The sequence below is a fragment of the Aulonocara sp. 'chitande type north' Nkhata Bay genome, linkage group LG2 (assembly GCF_057382095.1).
Source record: "Aulonocara sp. 'chitande type north' Nkhata Bay isolate Kocher_YH1m ecotype deep benthic linkage group LG2, A_spYH_male_GT1.1, whole genome shotgun sequence".
Classification (NCBI taxonomy): domain Eukaryota; kingdom Metazoa; phylum Chordata; class Actinopteri; order Cichliformes; family Cichlidae; genus Aulonocara; species Aulonocara sp. 'chitande type north' Nkhata Bay.
In genome coordinates this window covers 4,467,244-4,494,496 of record NC_141345.1, presented here as the reverse complement: position 1 = coordinate 4,494,496, position 27,253 = coordinate 4,467,244, and the positions used below count along the sequence as shown (strand labels likewise).

Genomic DNA, 27,253 nt, shown 5'->3' with positions numbered 1-27,253 from the left:
ATCCTGCCATAGATTACAGAAGTGCACATCCTGTCCAGGGTGACAGGTCAAGGAAAACACAACAATCAAGTAACTGATCATGCCGGAGACAATACAAAGTCAATATAAAAAAACCCTTTTAAAGTTACATTGATAAAAGTGCAATTAAAAGCAACATATTAGATTAAATGTGACAAATTCAGTTCTTGTTTATGCTGAAAAGCTTCAGCTCAAGGTATGAATCAACTATATGTTTCTGTGGAGCAGTGAGACGATGACCTTATCGCCTCTGGGTGTGAGAGATGCTTTCTAATGTTGCTGCAGAGCCACAGCTGTGCTGTGTATGATGATGGACAATAGCACAGTGCATGTTTTGTGTACATATTTCAGGCTTATGTTCATATATGTGAGTTTGGTTGGTCTGACACACACCAATTGAGAATCTTAATAGTATTATACATCTTAGACAAGATGTGTGCTGTTTTCAGACTTGTTGGTCTTTGCAAGTAGTCAACTAAACTTTGATTTGTTCCAGTGCCTTTTGTTTAGTTAGTAATAATAATAATAATAATAAAAAGCGACTCAAATGAGGATAAAAATGGACCAGTACTTTCAGTCTTTAGCACCTTCAGCTCAGGACTTCAGAGCAACGATAAAATATGATTGCCATTAAATCACTAAATTCTCAGGATTTCTCTTCCATTGTAATCGAAAGGAATAAAAGTATTTCTTATGGATCATTTGCTCTTTCCATACACATGCTCCGTCCATTCAATACAATTATCAGATACTCCAGTCTGATTAGATTGTATGACTGTGTATTGCTTTGTTTGTTTAACTGCCATTTTGTTGGTGAGCAATTAATTTTTTTTTATTTTGTATCCTGTCAGCTATTTAAATATGTATTTTTTTCTCCTTTTATCTCTGATTTTGTTTGCATGTGTCCTGGTACTTGTTCAAATTCATCCTGGCAATATCACTTGACTTGTGCCATGACTTTTGATCCTACACATTTTGCCATGGTAACCATATCATTCCTGTTCCCCCTCCCTTCCCCTCCCCTCCCCTTCCCTCCTCCCCGCCCATATCCTCGTCCTCTGTCTTTCGTCTGACTCGCCCGAATAAAAGTTCCCATGATGCACGGTGCCACCACCTCCACTGTTTCGTCGGCCTCGACCCCAGTCACCAATGTTCCTTTCGCTGAATCTGCCGCCTCGAATCAGGTTTGCTCTTTCATTTCAGTCCTCTTTTGATTTTAGCTCTGTAGGATCTCAGTCCTTTTCACTGTCTGCCCGTAGTGTCACGTGTTATCTTCACATTTCATCTCTCCTCACGTTTCTGTTTCTTATGATGCGAGCAAATGAAAACAACTCGTTTTGAGAGGAATCTTGAAATTGACAACTGTTTTCATCTGAGTGTCTTTGTTTGGTGTTGAATCACATCATGTCTGTCTCAGTCGTTACTGTGTGCAGTATGTGGCCTGGCATTAAAGCATGCCAGCTCTCATCTCTGTTAAAAAATATATATCATATAAAAATAAATGTTTGCAGCCAAACAGTTACTTAATTTGCTTGGATACAACCTACCAGTCAAATGATTTAGGGCACCCTCATTATTTAAATTTCTAATAAACTTGAATGGTACGAAGGTCAGCAGGTCACCAGCAAAGGAAAAAGGAAAAGAAAAATGTGTAAATTTATTAAAAAATAAGTCTAAGTTTAAGAAAACTGGTTGAACTACAGCTTTCCTGCAGCTCTGGAAGTTAATAAATTCACCCGTAAGTGTCCCAACTTTTCTCAAATACTAGAAACCCTTGGTCTGTACAGGAACAATCTACACCCTCTGATGCACCGTTGGCCCTGAAAATCCTGAACTGTGAAAAATGGCCAGAAATGTTTTATTCTTTTTGAAACTGGAGCGTTTATTGAACCTTCTGACAAATTAAAAAAGAAAATAAATATCAATTTGCTATATGTGGTATGTTTTATTGCTTAAAACATTTTGTTTTTGAGAGAGAATAAAACAACACTGACGATGCAGACATTTCAAAAACTCACAAAAACTTGTGTATCAAATATAATACAGAGTTGAAGCAATCTGGGTCTGCAGTTTATCCCACAGCAGCACAAAGACCTGAAATTTCTGAAGAAACAAACTGGACAGAGAGTTTAACTTCGATTAACCAGACAGGTCAACCCGCAAGTGCATTGATGTGTGCGCCACTGTGGAAAGACCGGTACAACACAGACGTTACAAGAGATATGTGACAAAAAAAAATCCACAACACAAAAAGATGAAAAATGCTTGTTAAACCTTAATTTTGGCACAAAATTTTAAGCAGTTTTTTTTTATCAAATTTGCCTCTTCATTCTTTATGTGTGTTTTCTTTTATGTCCCAGTGATCACTGAAATTAAAGCCCAGAGCCCACCTAACAAGTGAAGGAGTCCCGGTTTGATCCCAGGAGGAGATCCAGATCCCTTTGGGGCTGCATCAGGAAGGGGATCCAGAGTAGAAAATCTGCCAAATTAAAGCTACCTGCTGTGGTGACCTCTCGTGAATAAGGAAACAACTGAAAGTGGCCACAGTGCTTCACAAATTTGTTAGACCACCTGACAAAACACCAAAAAAAAGCACAAATATTTTAGAAATCTGTCAAAAACTTGCTTAAAACTAAAAATTATGTTTTTATTTATTTGGCAAACAACAAACTGAATTCACGTTTTTATTCCCGAATTTGAGCCAGCACACTTAATCAAGCGTTAGATAGCATTCAACCACCAAAACTAGTAAATAGCTGTAATTTACCATCTCGATCAAAAAACAATAATGTGCTTTACTAATTCTTTCTGTTTTTTTGTAAAGCAGTAAATTTGATATTTTAGCAATAAAAACATCACTTTGATTTAAGAGCTTGCACAAACTGAAGGATTAACCATTACCATTATTTACTCAGAGTGCACTGAGATATTACACAATGTAATTTCCCTTAATATGTATAAAAATGAGAGCGCTCTAAAATCCTTTGACTGGTGGTGTTTGCTGCTTTTTGTTGTTTACTTACAGCTAAAACAGAAGTCCGTTTGCTTTGATTTTTACGAAACATGATGGGGATTTTTAATTTCAAAACCAGCAGGAAAAAATGTTTCACATTTAAGATGAAATCACATGTGGCTCGACTCTACTATGCAGCTTTAATGGAATTTACCTGAAATGAACTAAATTTGCATTCTTTCGGTTTACCAGCATCATACCAGTCCATGATTTTGAACTAACCTGCTGCTACTATGGATGAGTGCATAACTAGTCGACTAGGTATCACAGATTTTGTAAACTTTCCTTCCTGAGATGTTACACCCAACCCTCTCTCTTTTTGACGTGAAGATTCAAACAAGCAAAGGTGTAAAGTGAGGTGATAACACACGTTCAGCATTAACATCTATAAAAACAACCTCAGTGCTAACTTGACTATTTGCTTTGCCCATAATTTTAAAAGATCATTATAATTAAGCACAGATATCAGTATAAAATAATCTGCTACAGAGGTTTGCCTGCATATGTTTGTGTCTGTAAGAACTCACAGCTCCTCCTCCTCCTCTTCCCCCCCTCTCTCTCTTCCAGTAGACCCCTCGGAGCTTCTGACTTCAGATCCGGTGGAGCTCCAGTGCATTCCCATGGAAACCCATTTCTGCCCCGTCCCCAAACTGCTGGTGGCAGCTCCTGTGGCACTAAACTCAGTAAGCCTTTCCCGAAACCCCAGTTAAAGTCCCATAAACCCCGAGCACTGCAGCAAACATGTGCCTCGCCCACAGTGCACACCGACTGATATCATGTTGTGAACGTAAGAGAGCTGCGATGGTTCATGCAATACAGACCTGGACGTATTACCGTTGCTTTAAAGCAGCCACCCTGATGCATACTGACTTGATCGGGGCGAGCAATAGAGCTCCCTCGTCCTTACAGCCATACATGCCCACACCTTAAAAGTGCAGCACATGTGCACACACATAAACACACACACACACATATATATTCAAGACTAAATGCCCTTTATGGGTCGGAGCCATCACATGAGGCCACCCAACACATTTGACTGTTCCAAAGTAAGAAACTCTGAGAAGTTCATTGTAGAAAATTCAGACGGACCAGCTGCCGGTCTCCAACCATGACGGGCTGTCAAAGTGAAAGAGTGTTTCATATCATGTCACGTTTACGTTTCAAGATGAGTGCAAATGTGACGTTTGTGTTGTACGACGTGTACCGCTCAGTCTGTCATCATGGTCTCATTTTGCCCGGTGATACGTCAGTAAGGGGTTGTTGTTCATTTGTTTGTGCCTTTGATTTTTTCTGCTCAGCTGCAGAGGAGACTTAGTGTCCCAAAAATAATTCAAAGAAGAATTAGTTACGTAAATAGAGTGTATTAGCCTGTAGCTGCTATTGGGATAAAGTCTACTGGTTACAGCAAATGCCTCTTAAAATGTATATTAGAGTTTCCTAAATGCAATGAATGATTCGCCCCCCCTGTTTTATTGAAAAATGTAGACTGGGTGAAAGTAACTTAGTATGTAATTACTTCTTATAAAGAAGATGGGATGAGGGATATCTTTAGGATGTGTTAAATAAACTGCCTTAAAGCAGCTGAGGTTATGTTCTCTATGTAAGGGCCCCTCTCTGTATAGTACTCTCCAGTAATAGACCAGACAGCTCCAATCATCAAAACTGATAAACCTGAGCTGTGAAGTTTCTTGAATCGTGATTTCCGATCAGTGATTGTGTTTCTTTTGTGATGGGTAACTGTGTAACGACTAAAAAAGGAAAGGTTCATCCTGTTTCCTCTGTGATTTGAAACCTGAACACTCTTTGAAACCGATTCTGTGTGTGTTCAGCTCGCCTGTAAATGCCACTTAAACTTTTACACCTGATGTCAGTTATTGCACAAGATGGAAGCGAGATCGGTTTCCTTTTGTTGTGCCTAAAGTCTGCGGTATATGCAAGGAACTGCCCGTTTAATGCAATATCTGGATAAATCCTCCAAATAAATGTTTCCCTCTCTAATGCAGAGATGTATTTCAAAAGGCTGTTTGTTTAATGTGGCTTTTGGACTAAATAAGTGGCACAAGATTTTTATGTTTTATGGTTCTGCAGGGAGAAAGCTTCGAACTTGAAAATGTCCTGTCTGACTTTAAAATGTCATGTCTTTCTACTGCTGTCCTGTTTGTCAAAAATGACGAGACTCTAAATATTCTTATAACCAGAATCAAGTTGTAGAAAAGGATGAACAATTCTCATGCTTGATGTCTGATGGTGAAAAAAAAATTGGGGGGGACTTTCAAGTGTGTAAGGAATTGCTTTGTAGGTGTATACAAAAAAATGAACTTAACAGCTTTGGAAACTGGGCTGAAATCACTTATATCCAAATTCAAATGTGCCTCTTTCAAGTCTCCTCAAACAAAACTGTCAGTACACTGTAAGACCAGACCAGTGCTCAAAGACAGATGTGTTATTTGGTACATTATTATAATATGAAATCACATTTGTATCAGTTTCTTCTCTGAGACAGCTGTGCTGTCTTACTGTCAATGTAAGGAAATAAATCAGAGAGTTGTGTGCATACATACGTGTGTCAGAAAAGACGATGGATCACATATTTGGTTAGATGTAAATGCTGCAGATATTACACATCTCCCATTGAACATTATTCATTTTAAATAATGTTAATGTGTCGTGAATGTATCTAATGCAAAAACTTTACACATGCCCTTCTAAAAGACAGGCATGCTGAAATGTAATGGTTCACTCTATATAGACTATTTCAGAGGTCACATACTGTAGGTACCATGATGAAACTGTGTTAAGACATATTAAAGTATGTGTATTGTTATATAGATTTATATTTAATGTTAATGGGTGGTGTGACTACTTTTAGAAATATCTTTCACTGTCAGAAAAGGTAGAGCAGACTGCTGTACTCTTTGAAGTACAAATGTACACAATTCAGGTACATTTCAGTACCATTTATTGCTAGTCAGTTTTTCTACCCCTACCCTCTGTAGTATCCAAAGCACTATAAACAAAGCATATTCTCATTAGGCAGAAAGTCAGCATGCTACCTTTTTTCTCACATGTATTTCCCTTGTCCCAGTACTGCAGCCCTGATTCTGTTAACTTTTGGTGTAGAAAGGCTTTGTGGAGACATAACTGTGCAGAAAACCCACCCAGCCAGAGCTGCAAGTTCAGCACCAGGTATAATCCTGGGATTAACCCTCATTTTGGGCGTGTAAAAGCTTTTCCCTCCTGACCACCTAAATGCCCCAAATGGCATATTTGTGGCAGTTTAAGAAAAAGTACACATATCTGCTTACTTTTTTTTAAAGACAGAAGATCTGAGCTGCTCTTATGTTTCTGTGCTAATACTAAGCTGGAAAGAGCTGCTAGTTAACACAGAGAAAAGGCCAGCACACCTTAATAAACAGTTGTGCAAAAACAACCGCATTACACATCGTGACTGCTTGTGAACTGTGAGGTTGCCAGGCAACCAGCAATATAACCCAGATGGATTGTAAACTGTCCATGAAGAAATAATTACAGGAGGAAAACATCTATAAAACTACAGAGTGCCCTCTTTATATCCATTTTAAAGATTAAATGTGCAGTCTTGCATGGAAGGTGTTTACACCTTTTAGATAACTAAAAGTTAGCTTTTGGACAAACTGTGTAATGTTTGTAATAACTTAAGCCAACTTAAACAAGAATAGAGTGCCCTCTATAAGTGCGTTAACAGATATTATTGGATAATTTGTGCATCTGAAGTTGCTATTAAAGCACAAAAATGAGACAAAACAGTAGGTGGCTTTAGCTCTTATATAGTATATAAGTAAAGTTTATTTATAAAAGCACTTGTCACAGAAATGAAGTTATAAAGTGCTTGGCAAAAAATAGTGTAAAATAAATAAAAACTGTGAAAAATCACAATAAAATATAATAGAAAATGATAGACGTATAAGTAAATGTCATCTGCATAGAAACGATAAGAAACTTCTGAAAAACCCTGAATGATGCCAGCTGGCTCAGGATTGAGCCTCGCATTTATCTGAGCCTTGCAGATAAATAAGAAGAAGGTTAGTCAAATGGAAACCATAGGTCTACTAAGGAAAGTATCATGGTCGACAGTATCAGAGGCTGTGCTGAGGTCAAACAGACCGAGCAGAGAACAAATCCACAGATCCTCTACATCAGAAGCCATATGAAAGCATGTTGACTGAACAGCGAAAAGGTAGCCTAAAGTAAACGCTACTGAACTGGTCTACAAATATCAAGATGCATAACTATCTATTTCTGTGCTGTTTGTGTATTAAATAGCACATAATAAAAGCTAAAGCCAGTCTGTATTTTATCTCATGCAATGCTTTCATCCTAAAATGCTAAAACTGAGGTTTAAAATATCTATTTCAGTTTACATACTTTTAGAGGACACCTTATTTGTAATAACCTAATACCTGTTAATTTATCTGTGTAGCTCCACTTTGTATGGAAACAGGCTAGTGCCCCATACAGCTGATTTAAGCTTCATATTTACTATACAGACATAAGAGTGATATAAAATCTTGTGAATAAGTGTATCTCCCAAAATAGTTGAATAAAGTATTTTTTAAAGTATAGCTGACTTTTTATCTGCATGGTGGATCAAACAGTATGTAGGCTCATAGCTGTCTCTATGAACCTGATGATCAGAATGTCCAGACAGGTCCCTTTTTCTAAAGACTAGCTTCGTCCAGCCAATCCCCTCCTTAAGTGACCCTACCCCTATCATCAGTATGCCTTCACTGTCCAGCTGGAAAAACAGAATACTTGATTAATAAACTGTGCCTCTCGAGGGCATTTGAGGTTTTTAAATACATTTAAATGTATCTATTAAGGCTCAAGAGTGTATTAATTTGAGGATTGTGGAGCACCATGAGAAAAAAAAAAATACAAACAATGTTTTTACCTCTTAATTTTGTTCCCTCATTCATTCTCTTGTACTTGATTACCTTTGGGCCTGGTTGTAATTTTTTTTCCCCACACGGTCCTGAATCATAACTGTTCAACGTGTGCAGAGCTCTGATCTTCGCTGTCCTGTGATCAGATCCTTCAGCATGTGGACACAGTTAACTCAGTCCTGAGAATACAAACAAAGGGCCTTAATCCTCGATCATATGTCACAGCTGTGTATGAAAATGTAATAAATGTAAGATTTTTTTTTCTGAAAAAAAAAAAAAAACGCGGCATGAAAATAATAATAACAATAATGACAACAAAAAAATCATTTATATGTAGTTAATAGTTTGTGTAGACCAATATGAAAAACATTATGATATGAAAATCGTTTGTACACAATGATGGAGTCATTGTTAATGGTAATAGTTGCTGTTGCTATGGCAACAAAATGACAACATGGCTACCTTTTTATTATCCTAATAGTGATTTTTTTTCCACAATAATTGAGATGACATACAGCACTAACCTATCCGAAAAGGGAATGTCTAATTATTAGTTTGTCTTGTTGCAACGTGATTGAAAAAACTTTAATCCTTGTAATATCCAAAGGTCCTTAGGGGAGGTCAGCCATTTATTTTGTTTTGTTTATTTGACGTTCATTTTATATTTAGGTTTTTTCTTCTTGTACATGGTGTTTTTGAGAAATAGGAATGAACTCTGGCTTTTAGAGCAAACATCTGTCAGGGAGGTAAAGAGACCCTTGGACTAACTGGAAGATCTTTTTTTCTGTGGAGGCGAGCGGTTTTTGCCGTTTGCCTCCTACAGACCGAGAGATCTGGCTCAGGTTTTGGCCAAGAAGGTGGTCTCGAGGTCTCTTACTGCCCAGCTGTGCTGGGTGATGTCGATCCTCACTGAGGTGTATACGAATGTGTGATGTTCACCTTGTTTGCACTTATGTACATAACTATGTCAGAATACTCAAAATTTATTTTGAATAAATACAGATAAAAGAGTCAATTAAAAAAAATCTAATCAATATATTGTTAACGATATGTCTATTGTTTTCTTACATCTGCCCTTTTGTTTGTTGCTAGAGCCCTGTTCTTTGCTAAGCATGGCACTGCCTAGCTGTAAACTACAAATGATTTGCTTTATAAAGCTATTTTTTTTCAGTTCACTTCAGTTGATTGATCCTCTGTGGTTTAATAATATGCGACCCTGACATCAAACAGGAGAGGTGGATCATATGTAAGAACCTAATCTGAGCAGATGACATGCAGACACATTCCTCTCTCCAGTAAAGCACCGAAATAAAGCACAGAGTAGCTCCATCTGCAGGCTGGAAAAAAACAAAATAGGAGCCGATATTAAATCTGACCACAGAGGAACAGAGATTTAAATTCTCCTTCATCTCTGTCATTTTGTAATTTTTTTAAACTCTCCTGTTTCTTGTCATTAACCAAAACAACAATAAATCTGAATTCTCCTCAGGATTTTAGACTAAATTGCAAACAAACGGCTTTTCCAATATTTTCCTCTCCCAGCAGCAGCAGCATCCTCACATGACTCTGGTTCTGCTGATTTGAACATGTGATCCTCTTTATTTGCCCCCAAAGCCAGCGATTTTGTTGCCATGGCACTTCTCCTAGTGTTGAACTGACTGAGTCATCCTGGAGAATCGGTTCACAGCCCTCTGACTGTTGAATATTGACTTCAAAGAGTTTGTGAGCAGGGACGGGTCTCTGAACGACGTGTACCCACAACTCACCAAAGCGTCTCTACTGACTCACCAGCTCCCCTCATCATTGCTGTCCCAGTTTAAGTACATGCTGTGGGTTTTAAATCACTGTATTGTTACGATTCATTTTAGTTGTGATTGTGCCTTTAATGTGCAAACTGGACTTTTAGGTTCTACATCTCAATGACTAAAACCGCCACGTGAACTGAGCGTGTGCCAATCATATCAATTTAATTACATCCTCTGTTGAGTCCACAACTTATTTTTTAAATTGGGTACAATCGCCGACTGAACGACACCCCCGTGGAAGATGATGAGGGCCAAAGACTGTTCAGGACTAAGCCATAAAAAACTCTGACACTCTTGGGCAGACTTGAACGTGACTGCTGTTTCTTTGTTTCACTCTGTTTTCTGCTTGTGGTGCTTGTATGTGCTGCTGTGCTACATGCCAATATATTTTGCAGTGTATAGCTAATTATGAGTAAGTTACTGTGCCTATGATTAGTTCTGCAATTTCTGTTTGACCTTAAATAAAACACTTCATTGTGATCCTCTTGTGTGTTTTTTCTTTTTGTCTCTTTCATTGCAGACATACAAATACAGCAAAAGAAGTATACAAACCACAACGTACACCCTGAACATCTGGTAATGCCCCTAAATGTGCATATATGGCCTTAAAGGACCGCTTTATGCAACAACTGTTAATAACTAAGACTACAATAACACACATGCATCTCAGGGGCTTATCTGTATATAAAGTGTTTTGGCACCCAGGAAAGACCTTTTAACCTTTCACAAAAGAGAAATCAGGTCATTGGGATCAAGATGAAAATATTATGGGGTTAAATTTATTCAAGCATAGGGTATAGACACACTGGACAATTTGTTAGGTACACCTTGCCAGTACTGGGAACTGGAAACATTCCTCAGAAATGTTGTAGCCTCAAATCGTGGCCTCAGTTTCCTGTTCTTAGCTGACAATACTGGCACCTGATGTGGACTTCTGCTGCTGCAGCTCATCTGGGTTCACAGATGCTCTTCCTCCTTGGTTGTAACGAATTACTGTTGACCCTTATCAGCTTGACATAGTCTCACCATTCTCCTCTGACCTCAGGTATCAACAAGGCATTTTCCCTCAGAAAACCATGCTCTGTAAACCCGGTGATTTTGTGGGAAAATCCCACTAGATCCACAGTTTCTGAAATACTCAGACCATCCCATTCATGCCATTTTCAAAGTTCCTTAAATCACAATTCTTCCCTATTTTGATGCTCAATTTGAACTCAACATGTCAATACACTGAGTTGCTGCCATGTTATTGGCTGATTAAATATTTGTGTTGATTGAGGAGTTTAAAGGCATACCTAATGATCTGCCCAACAACATATAGTTTAAATGAATAAAATAGTCTATAGCTCAATAAAATTAAATAAAACAGGATCAAACAATTATCTTAATTATCTAAAAAATAAATTAACTCAAATATAATGAGGTAATATGACTATGCATTACAATAAAAAATGCAAAATGGCTTACTAAAGACAGTATGGCAAAAACCAGATGAAATTAAAGTTTCTTAGATAACAGAGTGCAAAGTGTGATGAATGATGCAGTTTTGAAATTAACTGCACTGTAGAGAGTCACTGTCTTCAGTATGCAGAATTAATCTGAATTAGCAGACCACTAACTTAATCTATTGCAGTTAAAAGCACTATAGTAAAGCTATTCAGAGAACTTCACCCAAATATACATATAAAAACAGGAATCGAAACTGCTCTCAGAGGAAGTGAGGTTGACCAGCTTCCTTATGCTGCTGATGTAAGACTGCAACCTCTGAGTGTGACATCCTCAGTAACACGGAGAAATGGTCAAGATGGACCTGTAGCTGATTCATTTTGTGGCTGTTTCTTTAAACAAATTCTTCCTTCATATAACGGCAACATTGTGATTGCACATTAAACCAGTCTTTGCTCACAACGTCCAGTCTTGGTGTTTTTCACATTGTGAACTAACCCACACTTATGCATCAGTGAAGCTAATCCCCTGGAGGATAGTGTGTAACTGCGGGAAAATAAATGAAACCACTTCATGTGACAACAATCTGCTCATTTAGATAACTTGTGTGAATAAGATAGGTCTGCATGATAAATCGCTAAATATGTAGGTTAGCAATTATCATTATTATTATTATTGTGTATTCAACTAAACTGTAATAAAACTGAAATGTAACAAACTGTCTATTGTGTGTGGACATAAAACTAGCTCATCACTTGTTTGAATGACTCAAACGTCAGTGTAAAACATTTTTTTTAAATTGTCATCTGAAAATGGTCAGGTACAAGGACTGGACTGAAAATGAGTGAAAAGGAAAAAAGATTTTCTTCAAAAAGCCTGGAGAGGGCGCATTTAAAAAAAACTAATTTAAAGGAATAAGGGGTGTCTCAAGGCATTTGCACAGTACTGTATTTAAATAAATAAATAAATATCAAGGAAAGAACATGATCAAGTCCCCGCGACCCAGAATTGGCTAAGTGGAAAACCTGGATGGATGTTAGAAACGAAAAATCGTAATTTTCTGTAACGTTTTGTGTGCTTTTATTATGAAAACCGTCGCAGCGGAAGTCTGATTCTCGTTAGCGGAAACAGGTTGTTAGCTCCAGGAAATCAGATGGTTGAAAAAAAAGCCTTTCTTTCTGAAGCAGAACCCACCCTGTACACAGTCACATATATACCGGATCAGTAATAAACTGTAGCCAATGGACGGTGGGATTATAACACTGAGTCTGCGTCGATAACGGGCCCGGTTGCTAGGGCGCCGGGCTGGGCCGGAACCAGAACCAGGCCCGGACTAAGGGAAGGACGCAGTCAACGCTGCGGCGATACCGGCGGGCTGCTGTGGGGACTGTCATGCGGTTTGGGGTGAGGGTCTAATGTGTACCACCGTGACCTGCCGTCAGTAGACAACAAGTTCACTGACCAACGCCGGCGCTTGTGGTGAATCACATCGATCTAACGACTGAAAGCGCGAGGATGGCACAGCGGGAATTCAGCCAGGCGCGAGCTAGCTTTAACGCTAGCTAACGCCGGAGTTGCCGGACATCAACTTTTACTGTCTCACTAGCTGGAAAACGTAGAAAAACCCAAGTATGAGCGGTTGAACTGTTTATGTGAATGAGGGGGGTTATTGTATATCGTCTAACTTTTGTGGCTTCTCTCGTTAGCTCTCGTAAAGGCCTGATAAATGTTTGTGGAGCGAGTATAGCAGTCGTTAGCTGCTGAGTTAGCCCGCCTTGACCGCCCCAATGAAAGAATACAAAGTTGTCGTGCTGGGCAGCGGCGGCGTCGGGAAATCCGCGCTCACCGTGCAGTTTGTCACCGGCACTTTTATCGAGAAATATGACCCGACCATCGAGGACTTCTACCGGAAGGAGATCGAGGTGGACTCGTCGCCCTCCGTGCTGGAGATCCTGGACACGGCGGGGACGGAGCAGTTCGCGTCCATGAGAGACCTGTACATCAAGAACGGACAGGGCTTCATCCTGGTCTACAGCCTGGTCAACCAGCAGTCTTTCCAGGTACCCCAGATGCACCACACACACCTGAAATCTGCAACCGTATGTGGTTAATCAGGCTGTGATTCATACTTCTCATGCAGGGAATGCTACAAGCCACATTATCGAGATTAAAATGTGAAGGCTAGGGCTCATTTGGACCCCCAATATCTCCATATAGCACTCATTTGTTGAAGGATGGCACCACACAGAAAACAAACAGTGCATAAGAAAGCTTAGATAACTATGAACCAGGTCTACTAAAGAAAATAGTCATCCCACGTCCTGATATTTTAGAGCCTTCAATATTAGCACTCGGTATTTAATGGATAATTACTTTTGAAGTACCAATAAATAAAAGTGCTTTAACTAGATGTGAAAAGAAGTTTTGGCCTTCCCAAAAGGAAATGTTTAGCAACCGTAAAATATATATTTGCATATTTCCAAAACTTTCATGAAAATTCACGAATGTCTGCTGGGTAAAACAAAGCTTTACCTCAACAATGTGACCAGTTTTGAGCCAGAAAAATCGTAATTAAATGTTTGCATCATGAAGAAATTGTGCCTATTGAGAAATAACCAAAGTTCGCATCTGCTTGATGATTAATTTTTTGTTTTGTTTAAATTTCAATATCTCACACTTCTTATTTTTCTCAATTTTTAAGGACATCAGACCAATGCGAGACCAAATAGTGCGAGTGAAGCGCTTTGAGAAGGTGCCGCTGATTCTGGTTGGTAACAAAGTCGACCTGGAGTCTGAGCGTGAGGTGGCCGGATCAGATGGACGGGCTTTGGCTCAAGAGTGGGGCTGCCCTTTTATCGAAACCTCTGCCAAGAGCAAGACGATGGTGGATGAGCTGTTTGCAGAGATTGTCCGGCAGATGAATTACTCCTCGCTGCCAGAGAAGCAGGAACAGTGCTGCACAGCCTGCGTGGTACAGTGAGGAAAAGGTAGGGACATCATCTAGCAGGGCTGTACCCATGCTCTGGACACACAGCACAGTTGGCCCCTTACTATTTTTACGAAATGTGATAAAATGTCCCTGTAGAGACGGTTCACAAGACTGTGTGGTGTTTTGAGTGCAGTGTGAGGGAGAGAGAGATTCGGCTGGAAGTGAGAAAGAAGAGTGGGTGGTGCTGCTCTGGGCAAACTGTTTGGTTTATCTTGTTATCATAAGATCGCAGAAAGTATGCAGCATGAAGAATGCAACTGTCTGAATGCTCAGGGCCGGGAGGAAGAGCAGGGGGCAATGAAGCAGATGGTCCTATGAGGCGAGTCGCAGAAAGAGGAAAATGTGACATCCTGAAAAATAATTTATGTTCCAAAACAGGAAGTTCAGTTTAGATTCTGTGAGAGATGCAACCGCGGTTTAAAACCCACCAGCCTTTTAAATCTTATGCAGCTGTAGGATTCTCGCCGGTCATTTAGTCTCAAATTAAAACAAGAAAATAAAGATGGCTGCTTTAAAAATTCTGAGTGCTAAACCTTTAATCATTACTCTGTTAATTCATTGTCATCTTATGGTGATATATGAGGTTGATTCTCCATCAGTACCTTTAATTTGGACTTTTAAGTTTTTAACTAATGATGACATCTGTGAAGTTCAGGATCCAAAATGTGTCAGATAATCAATAATAAGTAATCCTTAAACCCTTTGGATTTTCTTTGAGTCCATCAACACGGTAGATTACGTTTTTTGAAGTACTTCACATTTTCACGCTAGAAGTAAACACAGAACAAAACATACAGCTGAGTTTAATAGATGCTTCTGTAGACAGCAGGCACAGATGTGCATTCCAAATTTTTGAGTTAAGACTGGAACGCTATCTGATCCAGTTATTAGATCAGTGGATCCCCAGCTCAGTGTTTTAAAAAAATCCCAGTGAGCCAACAGATCAGACATTTTAATTTATTACGTATTTATAATTTAAAATGTCTGATCTGTTGGCTCACTGGGATTTTTTTTTTTATATTATATACTGCTAGCTAAATGCACAACAGTATCATAAATGCGTTTTGGGGCATAAATAAATGTAGTAAAATAAATGATGCGCCTCTCTTGAGAATGCTGCAGATATTGTTACTACTGTAGAAAGAGAGTGCCTGCTGTTGTCATTCTGCAGCAAAGTTAAGAAATTGCCAGATCAAACAAAATTTAATATTAGATAACCCAAGTAAAAACAAAATAGAGTTTTTTATTATGGGAAAAGATCTATCCAAAATCACGAATTAACTGTGATTAATTCACAGGGGGTAAGTTCAGTTTCACTAGTACACCCTACCAGACATGTTGAATCAGGAAATCACTTAACGAGAACATGTCTAACAAAGTGAAGTAGGCTAAATTAACTCAAAAAGCAACACGTCGTGCTGTGAGTTAGAGCTGGGCGATATGAGATTTTTTCATATCACGATATGTTTTTTTCATTTCAGGCGATAACGATATCTATCACGATATAAGCCAAATAACTATATTTGTAAGATTTAAATGTGCTGTTGCTCACAAGTAAAATGTGAAATAATCAGCAGCTTGTTTTTATTTAAATATTTATTTCCCATAATAAGTTCAACAGGGTAGATGTACTTAAGGAACATGAGACTTTTTCAGATAAATAAAGGCAAATATTGCAAACTACACAAAAGGCAGCCGCTAAAGCGTTTAAGTTTCAAAACAGAACAAACAAAACAGACTAAATTGTCAATTCCACTTAGAAACAAAATATTAATTCTAAAAATAAATCTTAGTTTGTTTTACAGAAGAACAGACAAAACTGACTAACTTTTGTCAATATCAAATAAACTGAGAACTAAAAGGAAATTCTCAATCTCTCCTTGTTGTATAGCTGAGCTTTTCAAACAGTTTTAACAGTTACTTTAGTCTGACAAAAGCCGAATGACGAATTAGCGCTTCCAGTCAGAGACTGAGGCTACGTCCACACGTACACGGGTATTTTTGAAAACGGAGATTTTCCGTTTTCGTTTTAAAAAATAATCCCGTCCACACATAAAGGCAGAAATGAAGGAAAACGCTGTTATGAACATGCCAAAGCAGCAGGTGGCGCTAGATTCCTAACCGTGCAGAAATGTTGGCCAATCAGAAGTCTAGAAGCCTCGGTGGGAAAAAGTAAACAAAGCTGGGGCATAGAAGCAGAACCGAGTCGTATGTGTGGAGGGACAGTAACTGTGTGTATATATGTAAGCATTTAAACACTGCAGAGAGTACAATTAACAGAAACAGTATTGTAGAAATTCATTTCACCGAAACAATAACGTGGCGCACAGTGTGACGCATGCACCAGTTTATTGTATTTCCAGACTTGTTTTCGGCACAATTTACAGTGCACGCTACTCTGTTTTTTGTCAGACTTGAAATAGCCGAAATACCTTCACACTACGGAACTTCTATGGCTCTTCCGTTCGACAATCTCTCCGGCGTTGGAACCATCATCTGTTTTCTCTTCGGTCACGCTCGGTTGATTTTTCTAGTCGGCACACTCATTTCCTCCATTACGCGCTGGCTCCATCCCAAACAAACCCACGTGCGGCTTGGCACTTGTGCTGTACGTAACAAGTCACGCGACGTGACGCTGCGGCTGTGATTGGTTCGGCTCTGCGCTACTTAATTTAGATTGGCTGACCTTTTTTTTTTTTTTTTTTTTTTTAAGAGGACGAGAGCGGCGAGGTCTATCGCGATAGCTTAATTTCTCTATCGAGTAAAAGTTATATCGCGATACATATCGTTATCGTTCTATCGCCCAGCTCTACTGTGAGTTAAAGAAACTCAAACTGATTAGAAACATTGACATCTCTTAGTATGGAAAGAGTTAAAAAGCAATTTCTAAGGCTTTGGAACTCCACTGAATCATATTGAGAGTCATAATCCATAAATATAGAGAACTGCAGTGCACATTACCAGCAGTGGATGACCTACCAAAATTACTCCCAAGAGTGCATCAACAACTAATCCAAGAGGTCACAAAAGAACTCAGAACATCTAAAGAACTTTAGGCCTCACTTCCTGCAATAAATGTCAGAGTTCATGATTCAGAAATAAGAAAGAGACAAAAGCCACCGATGAACAAAACAAACCCAAAGGCTTGATTTGTGTTTGGCTAAAAACAAATGTAACAGAAATATTTTAAGCTCACATTAGGTGGAGAACTAACACAGCATTTCATAAAAAGAACATTGTATCAACAGCCAAACATGGTGGTGATAATGTGATGCTTTGGGGCTGCTTTGCTGCTTCAGGACTTGGATGACTTGATGTAATTGATGGAGAACTCTGCTCGCTACAAAAACAGAAACAAAAAAACCTGAAGAATATCCTGCCATCAGATCATGCTTTGAAGCTCAAAATCATTTGGGTTTTAAATTGGGATGGGAATTGAGAACCTTTTCCCAGTATTTCAGTTTCTTGCCTGCCAATTAAGCCCGGCTTATTGTCCATTCATTAGGATAGGGACTTGTGCTGATGCGTGGGACTGTAGCCTGAGGTTTATGTTGTTAAATGGTAATTATGAGATGGTATGTTTCAGGTCATTTTACTGAGAAACGCGAAAGTAATGTGTCAAATTACTTCCTCAAAGTGTTCTGCATAATATATGTAATACATTATTTGTTTTTAATGTCCACCAACACATCAAAGACAGGAAAAGCCTCCAACATGCACAAACATTTAACCACACAGCACTATCAGTAAGAATTGAATCGATAAGGAATCAATCAGTAAATGATATGGATAATGGAATCTGAATCACTAAATTCTTATCAATTCCCATCCCTGGTTATGCAGCAGCACAATGAGATAAGTCCACCTCTGAATGGGCTTAAATCAAATTGAGATGCTTTGGTATGACCTTAGACTATTTATACTTGAAACCCTCAAAAAGTATTAGTGAATTAAAATAGTTCTGTAAAGAAGAGTGGGCCAGAATTCCTCCAAAGGGATATGAAAGACTCAATGCCAGTTATGGCAAACACTTGATTGCAGTTCTTGCTGTGACTAGCTCTTATAATTAGAGGACAATTACGTTTTCACATGGGGTCAGGTAGTTTGGGTTAGTTTTCCATAATATATGAAATCATTAAAAGCTGCTATTTGTATTTTACTTGGGTTATCTTTTTCCAATATTAACATTTGTTTGATGATCTGAAACCTGTAAATGTGGAAAAAAGAAACAAAAGAGAGAGCAGGGGCAAATACTTTTTCTCAGTACTGTAACTTCACTGTAACCTTTAAGCATCAGTTGCAAGCTTTACGAATTTCCTTTCCTTAAACCGCAAAACTCAGTAATTTAAAAATAAAACATCGAGCATTACCGTGTACACAGTAAACGCAACTCAAAATACCGCCATGTGAGTATCAGTTTTTATCCACAACTTGATTTTATCACACAAACCGTAGCGTTCCTTAAACATCGTTCTGTTTGGGCATTGACCTGCAGGAGGATGTAACCCTGCGTGTATTACAAATAAAGAAGAAATATACCTAAGAACAGTCAATACTGTTGCACTCCAGGATTCAAATTCGTTTAAGAAAGTAGGTTAATAAGCTACATGAGCAAATTTTATTATGTTTAAACAAAAATAATCCAGTATGAGGGCAGCCATTTTGGGTCCAGCAGGCTGCAGTACACTGGAAGAAATTCACTGGACAGTAATCCAAACAGTTTTTTGTTTTCTTGTTTTTGTGTTTTTTATTGTGCACAGAGTTTTTAAGTTTGAGAGAAAACCATTTTCTTTATGCACCTCGGACATGGAATACTTTATGCCATATCCTTAGTGGATTTAAAGCATCATAAGGATTGTTAGTAAGGAGACGTTTGCCGTCAATGACTTTTATTTGTACATTTTGTCTGAGCAGCAGTCCAGAAACCAGGGAAGCTTTAGTTTACCGTTACATATGGCAGAGAAAAGCATAAAAAACTGTTAAATAATCCAAACATGACTCTGACTTGTATTTGAAAATAATAACTTTGACATGCTTTGATCTTAAAAATCATTGCGTTTAACTTCACAAACCCTGAGCTAATGGCCTCCTGTGTTTCTGTTTCACAGACTCATCATTTGTCTGGATCCACCTCAAGCTTTTTGATGATCCGTTAACGCGGGCACAACCTGACTTCAACCCTGCTGATTAAAAACTTACCGCAGCTGGCAAAGTTTCTGCTTGAGGTGGTTTCTGACTTCCTGTCTCAGAGCATCTGACAGGAAAGACGTCGGTCCTATTTTTGATATCATAACTGTTAGAAGATGTTTCTGCTGCAACCTCAACGGCCTTCGCGATGACCCGGGATCAAGTTGTACTGACTGACTTTTACGAACGGCCACCTGTGAATTCGTCTTTTCGGGTTTTTTTGTTTTGTTTTGTTTTTTATGTGTGTGTGGGGTTTTTTTTTTTCTGAAATATCCCTGAAAGCAGGAGTGTTGTGAGGTTGCAGCATCTTTTTAAAGCTGCTTAAATCATTACTATATACTTTAATATTCCTTGTATTATGTCTCAAGTTTGGAATTTGAAAAAATTATTTCATATTATTGGAGAATTTTCACTTTTAAGCATGCTTACTTCAGCCAGTTTCCCATCCTGGTGTACTGTGCTGATCTTATTTTGAAAATCTTATTCCGTAAAACTGACACAAATTAAAGTAACGTGAGGTTTTTTTGTTTTTGTTTTTTTAGCTCAGCAGGGTGAATAACTGTATTAAACCAGTGATGCTTATTTTTAATTTTTCAGTAGTGTGAGGCAGTGAAACTCATCTGAAAGCACGCACGCTCAAAAGTGAAAATGTTTTTTACCGCTAATTCAACTTGAAGTGATGTGGATGAGCCATTTTGCTGTTTTCAGTCTCTACAAGGTGTGACTTGCGTGGACGCCGGTCTTCCATTTTCAGCTTTCTTGAGGGCAGTTTTTTATTTTGTTATTTTATTCTATTGGAGGGAGGGGGGAACGACTGCAGGAAGTTCAGCGTGCATATTTGTGTTTGACTCCATGACGCGTGTCACTTTAAATATTCAGAGACGCCGATTCCTTATCATTTAGAAAAAAATAACTTCCTCTGAAATGTGGATTAATAAGAAGTTCTGACACAGTTAATCAGATTTCACTTTGTATTCTTCTTTTTCTTATAGTAACCTATTTATTAAGAGCTAATGACACGGGCTAGCCAGTTTTAAACTTATACTAGTTATTTGCTTTCTGTGCATTTTTGGGATACATGCTATGTTGTATCTTTGTTTTGAAGCTAAGAATTTAACAGAGCCTTAAGATATCTGTTGCACCCCGTTTGGCCTCATATTTCTTTTGTTTGTTTGTTTTTTTTTTTCCCCTGGAAGATAACAATTGTCATCATTTGGTAATAAACATGCTGGAATCTGCTTTTGTGATGTGACACAAATTTTGTCTTTTACTTGACTAAATAACCCTGATTTGATCATTTATACACTAGGGTAAACAAGTCATTGCTGAATTATTAAATTCACCAGCAGTCCATAATGTAATTGGTGGGTTTATTTTAATAATTTAATTAAATTCTCAACAAAACTATTAGGAGATTTACAAAAAATGTACATTTTAGTTAGTGATGTAAGTATTTGATCACCTTGTAAGACGTGATTTGGTGCTTTGTCAGATGTGTCATGCAAATTTGGTATAAAATATGGACATAGCGTGCGTGAACCACTGCATAATTTTGAGCCAGAGGTTACCATTAACTGGGTATTTATTATTTAATTAGTGCTAATTTCACTCATCAAAACTGGAGAATAATTTCTTGCGTGATCTGTACCTCCCAGGAAGCTGTAATGTTAGTCAGATAATCCAGAAATGATCCAAAAGGCACCAACAGCACACAAACAGTAAAGAGGTCCAGTTTAATGGCTCAAAATAGTAGCTGAGGCCTAGCAGACCCCAATCTGATCCAACTGCCTGTGTCAGGACATGCAGCTGTGATGAATGGGAGAATTATCCACAGAGGCCAGGCTGTAAAATTAGGCATATTAACATGGGAGTCTCTTTTGGAGTCGCCCTCAAGTGGCCAGTAGAGGAACTACAGTTTCTCTTCCTCATTCCAGCTGTCAAGCATGGTGGTGGAGGGGTGATGATCTGGACTTATTTTCCAGCCACAGGCCCTGGGCATCTTTTAGTCACTGAGTCAGCTCAATGACTCAGTGACTAAAAGTCTGAAATAAATAAATGAAAATGAAATGAACTCTACATAAAAGTATGCTCAAATGTGAGGACATCTGACAGATAAAGCTTGGCCGAAGTTGAGTCATGCAATAGGTCAGTGATCCCAATCACACTAGCAAATCTACATTAGAATGGCTGAAATGGAAAGCAAGCACTGCACAGAGACACCTTTATTTTTTCACATGACTGCTTATATACACAGAAAGATGGAGTTTAATTTTCTCGACTTATGAAAGTAACAAGAAATATTAAGGATGCTTTATGTTTCCCTAAAAGAGAACTAAGAGCTTAAGATCTCCTCAGTTCTGCTGTGAGGACAGTTCATACTATGTGAAAGGTGCACGGTACCTGAAATCAGCTCTACCGAGGTTTCCCAGCAATATCTGGGGTTTGTAGTCAACGTGAAAAAAATGGGCCTTGGGTCCTCTTTACTGCACCTTGATACATAAATGAGTGCATGCAGGTTTTAACACCATACCTGACATGTGCACCAATAAGGCCCACACAACAACTTTTGTGATGTTTCTGGTAAACGAGCAAGAAGAGTTCCAACTTTTAATCGTCTAAAAATAAACACTGCCAGTAATAGGCCACACTTTCCATTTCCTTGTTAATGTGTTTGTTTTTTCGTGCACCAGCCTGGCAGTTTGTTATCTGTGTGTGCGCGTGCGCACCATTTGCAGAGTTTTTTTTTTCTTGCAGATTTCACACATGATGGTGCTGCAACTTCCCACACAGCAGAAAACTGGCTCATCTTCATTGCTACTGCTATTTGGCTGTCAGGTGGAGCTGTTGGGTGCACACTGAATCTGCATCCTGCACTGAGCTGGCAGATGCTTCTGCTGCTGTGTGGGGTCGCTGATGTCTCACAATCAGCAGGCTCATCTCAGCTCTTCAAGGAAACTAAAGTCCCGTTTTCCTGCTGAGTTTATCTCAATCTGCACTGTGAGTACAGCAAAAAACACCACATCAGCCTACAGGGAACAGGAGTGTGTCATCATAAATGAAAACATGATTACCACAAACAAAGTGAGTCTTTTAAATTCACTGAATGAGAAACAAGTTCAACTGCGACCATCTAAATCAGAATTTTCGTCTTTCCACCCACATCAGATGTGCATCATGGAAGAAAAGAGTCTGAAGTTTAGGTGCTGCGACCTGAAAAGTGTTATTGCTTCTGGATTTAAAAGAAGCATGAATTGGTTAAAAAGGTCCTGAGCAGATGTGAGAGGATTTTGTGGTTGTTTAGCTTCACAGAAAACTTTAGCAAAAACCGTAAACTTTTAGGTCACTAAATACAGCACGATTTATGCAGTACACATGAGATCTCAAAGTGTGGACTCCTGGATGTCTCTTGACCTTCAGCTCCTTGATGCTGCTGCTTGTCGCTTTATGCTGGTGCCCTGATGCCTCTGCAGAGCTTTGTCACCACATTTGCTGCTCTACACCTGCATGCCCCAGGTACAGGAAGTCTTTACACCACAGGCCGCCCACACTTTGATGCTTTACATTGCAGGAGAGTCTACTTGGCATAAATTGTCGCTGGCACTGGTTTTTAATGTCAGTGATGTTTCGGTTTATGTCAGCCTACTTGTTAAGTCTAATTGTTGGATGTTTGTCATTATGCTTCTTAAATTTGTAAGGTCTTAGTTCAATCTATAGGATCAAGACATGCCTTTGTCCCTGTTTGTCCCTGACCCCCTGGGTTTACGAGGGGAGGTACTACTGTTTATTGTAAACGTTTTCAATAAAAGGCAGCGAGAGGAGCCCGTCGCCGGGGTCATTCGTAATGAGATTCGAAGTGCGTTTCTTGCAAGTAAATCGATCGATCGCTGACTGTCTTGTTTTCCTCATGATGAATAAGTCTCTAAACCAGCGGAGCCTGTGGAAACACAGACCCAACACTACTCATAACTTGGTGAATGTTTGTGAGCAAATTATTCAAAGCATGAATGCCCTTCCCATGTCATTATACTTCTCTTTCTGCTTTTCTTTTTTTTTTTTTTTTTTTTTTTTTTTTTTTAAATGACATCAGAAACAGCAGTATGCGACATTACGTGATGGCAGAGCTTCAGTTCATCCTTTGTCATTTTTTTTTTTTTTTTTTTTTTTTTTTTTTTTTTAATTTTTTTTTTTTAATAAATAGGACAGGGTCTCTTTCTGCTTTTCTGAGACTTTGTGACACCCCCCCCCCCCATGCCCACCTTTTTTGTCAATTAAAATGTCCATGTAACTACAATCCACCAACCAAGGCAGAGATCACCAAAGCCATCAAGTCCTTGAACAATGGAAAGGCACCGGGGCCTGACGGCATCCTTCCAGAAGCTCTCAAGGCAGACGTGGCAGCAGCAGTGGAGATGCTACATCCTCTCTTAGTGAAGATATGGGAACAGGAGCCAAGTGCCTTCTGACTGGAAGCTTGGGTACCTGGTGAAGCTCCCAAAGAAAGACGATCTATCCCAGTTTGGCAACTGGCGAGGAATTATGCTGCTGTCTATCCCCAGCAAGGTGTTGACCAGAATCATCCTGGAGAGACTGCAGGAGGCATTGGACAAGAGACTGAGATCAGAGCAGGCAGGATTTAGACAAGACAGATCATGTACAGACCACATCGCCACTCTGCGCATCATCATCGAGCAGTCTATCGAATGGCAGTCTCCCTTGTACACAATCTTCGTCGACTTTGAAAAAGCCTTCGACAGTGTCGACAGGGAGACCATTTGGAAACTGATGCAACACTACGGAATCCCACAGAAGCGCATCAACATCATCCAAGAGCTATACCTTCGTATAGCTCTTGGATGATGTTGATGCGCTTCTGTGGGACATCCTGCCAGATCATCCACAACTGAAAACTGGCCAACCACTTCGCAGTGAAAAACGAAGTGAGGCAAGGCTGCATGCAGTCACCGACGAGCTTCCCGATCGTCATGGACTGGACATGAGAAGAACCACAGAGGGCAGCAATACCGGTATCCAGTGGACCTTCACCAAACAGCTGAAGGACCTGGATTTTGCAGACGACGTCAGCCTTCTGTCCCATAAGCAGCAACATGCACAGTCCAAGCTTACCCGGCTCAGTGAAGAGGCAGAAAAGCCCGTCCTGAAGATTAATGTCAGAAAAACAGAGGTGATGCGGCTGAACAACCGACAAAAACATCCACAGCAGCTACAGGGAGAAGACTTAATGGGAACTGACCGCGTTGTCTACCTAGGAAGCGTAGTCAACAGTGATGGCAGTGCAGATGAAGATGTTAGGAGCTGGATCAACAAAGCAAGGCTTGCATTCAACATCCTGCGACCCATCTGGAACTCCAAAGCCTTATCTCAGCGCAGCAAGATCCGCATCTTCAACACCAATGTGAAAGCAGTCCTCCTGTATGGGTCCGAGACATGGCGGGTGACCAACACCATTACCAGTAAGATACAGATCTTCATCAACAAGTGCTTGCGACACATCCTCAACATCAGATGGCCTGAGAAGATCTCGAACACAGACCTGTGGAAGAGAACCAGACAGAACCCAGTTGGTCAAGACATCAAGAAGAGAAAATGGGGCCGAATTGGCCACAAAATTCGAAAAACCTTTCGACAACGTCACAAGGGTTAGGGGAACCCACAAAGAAAAAGGAAAGTGGGGGGACCCAAACAGACGTGGAGAAGATCTGTCGAGAGTTAAGTAAAGGCCGCTGGAATGGCCCCTTCAAGTGACCAAGTGGAGTTATTTATGAACAAAGCCTGTATATTCATACGTCTTTGTGTTATTTTTAACCAATAAACATTATTCCTGTCACGTAATTTTGACTATTTGTCCTACAATGTCCCATAAAAAGTACAACATATTTACAGGAATTGGCCCACTGAAGTGGAAATATACAGTACTGTATGAGAATTTGATGGTTGTCGTTGCAGCATGGACAGCTTTGAGCCCAGCCGTGTTGTTGGTGCCATGTCTGTGAAAGAGACCTGGCAGGGCTCACTGTAAAGCCACAGTGAAGTAAATGGACAGCAGCTTTTCATCATTAGTAGTCCAGGTGTGCCTGCAGCTACCAGTCCTGCATTCATTATGATGCTACACAATGAGTGTGTGCTGAGCTTTCAGGAGCTTGTTCAGGTGTGGCCAGCTGGTGCTTAATCCGTTTGCACTGATGTTTAATCAGATTTCACAACAACCCCTTTGACCTGTCACAGGAAAAACACAGCTGAAACAAAAACAAATGACTCAGCCTTCCAGCCAGAGTTCACCTGGTAACAACCCAGCACGTTATCATTTAAACCAGAACTACAAACCAGCTCTTACTGGACTGTCGTGAAGATATTAAAGGCAGGATGATAATTAACTTCCTCCAGTTAAACAGTGACAAAACTGAGGCTATCATCTTTGGTCCTACCAAATCTAGGAGTGCTTTTGACAGCAATTTAGGTAATCTCATCCCATATTTAAAGTCTCATGGAAAAGACCTGGGTATTATTTTTCATCCGGGGCTTCGCTTTGACAAACAAATTTGTTCCGTTGTCAAAAAATAGCTGCTACCAGTTAAAAACCATTAGCAAACTCAAATCTTTCCTTCTTTAAATGATCTGGAAACAGTCGTCCATGCCTTTATTACTTCACATTTGAATTAATGTATCCATCCATCCATCTTCATCCGCTTTATCCGAGGCCGGGTCGCGGGGACAGCAGCCTAAGCAGAGAGGCCCAGACCTCCCTCTCCCCAGCCACCTCCTCCAGCTTATCCGGGGGAACACCAAGGCGTTCCCAGGCCAGCCGAGAGATATAATCTCTCCAGCATGTCCTGGGTCTGCCCCGGGGCCTCCTCCTGGTGGGACATGCCCGGAACACCTCACCCAGCTCACCCAGGAGGCGCCCAGGAGGCATCCTTGTCAGATGCCCGAACCACCTCAGCTGGCTCCTTTCGATGTGGAGCAGCAGCGGCTCTACTCTGAGCCCCTCCCAGATGGCCGAACTTCTCACCCTATCTCTAAGGGAGAGGCCAGCCACCCTTCGGAGGAAGCTCATTTCTGAATTAATGTAACTCTTTAAAATTTGAGCACATCACTCCAGTCTTGGCCTCGCTACACTGGCTGTCTGTCTATTTAAAAATTCACTTTAATATCACACTGATTGTTTTTAGGGCTCTTAATAAACAAGCCCGGCTTATATTACCTTCTTTTTCATTTTCATTCAGCTCCCAGGTCTGTCAGATCCACAAGCCAAGATCTCATGAATATGTTCCAAGGTGAAACAAAGAGCTGACAGTCTTTGCAGTCGCTGCTCCACATTTGTGTTGAGCATCCTTCAGCTCTGCTTTTAAGTCTGGGCTAAAACCCCACATTTTCACTCATTTGTTGTAATATCTGTAACTCTACATGCCACCTTACTGTCCTCTGGTTATTGTTGACTCTATGTGTCTCTTTTGTTCTGTATTCTGTGCCAATTTTTACTTTTTTATAATGAAATCACATTCCTCTGTGTGTATAGGTGTCCTTGGGTCAGTTAAAGCACATGTATTTATGTGCTTTACAAATACATTGTTCTTACTCCCTTTTATATTGTTGTCTTTGTCACCATTATCTGCTCTCTGGATTCCTTATGACATAATAATTTTTTATTATGATAACCTGAAAAATGTTGAAATGTAGTCTGATTATACTATTGTCCTCATCATAATCAATATTATTAGTATTAATAATAAACATGGGACATTATGTTTGTGTTTCATGGTGAAAAATATGTTGAAAAACCAAACGATTCCTGGAATTATTAATATTTTTTCATTCATGTTACCCTGCTCTTGCTTAACATTCCTGTCACTGA

General features: G+C 39.6%; 2 protein-coding genes across 8 annotated transcripts in view; both read left to right on the top strand.

Moving 5' to 3' along the window:
- Nucleotides 1-10,241, top strand: part of mbnl3 (muscleblind-like splicing regulator 3) — a 36,208-nt gene extending 25,967 nt beyond the window's left edge. For 4 of the 7 annotated variants that reach the window (XM_086303186.1, XM_086303195.1, XM_086303175.1 and 1 more), the window contains one exon: nt 3,599-10,241. In XM_086303186.1, coding sequence (XP_086159312.1) covers nt 3,599-3,741 — 143 coding nt within the window. In that variant the 3' untranslated portion in view covers nt 3,742-10,241. The other 3 variants (XM_086303204.1, XM_086303215.1, XM_086303225.1) reach the window with 3 other exon arrangements.
- A 2,081-nt stretch (nt 10,242-12,322) lies between these two features.
- On the top strand, nt 12,323-20,622 carry rap2c (RAP2C, member of RAS oncogene family). The gene is made up of 3 exons (XM_086303155.1): nt 12,323-13,267; nt 13,909-14,194; nt 19,305-20,622. The coding sequence occupies exons 1-2, from the start codon at nt 12,995-12,997 to the stop codon at nt 14,185-14,187; spliced, it is 552 nt and encodes a 183-aa protein (XP_086159281.1). The 5' UTR covers nt 12,323-12,994; the 3' UTR covers nt 14,188-14,194; nt 19,305-20,622.
- Nucleotides 20,623-27,253: the final 6,631 nt, after the last annotated feature.

Coding starts and splice junctions, on each gene's coding strand:
- rap2c (XM_086303155.1), top strand. CDS start 12,995: ATGAAAGAATACAAAGTTGTCGTGCTGGGCAGCGGCGGCGTCGGGAAA. Junction 13,268..13,908: donor TCAACCAGCAGTCTTTCCAG/GTACCCCAGATG, acceptor TCAATTTTTAAG/GACATCAGACCAATGCGAGA.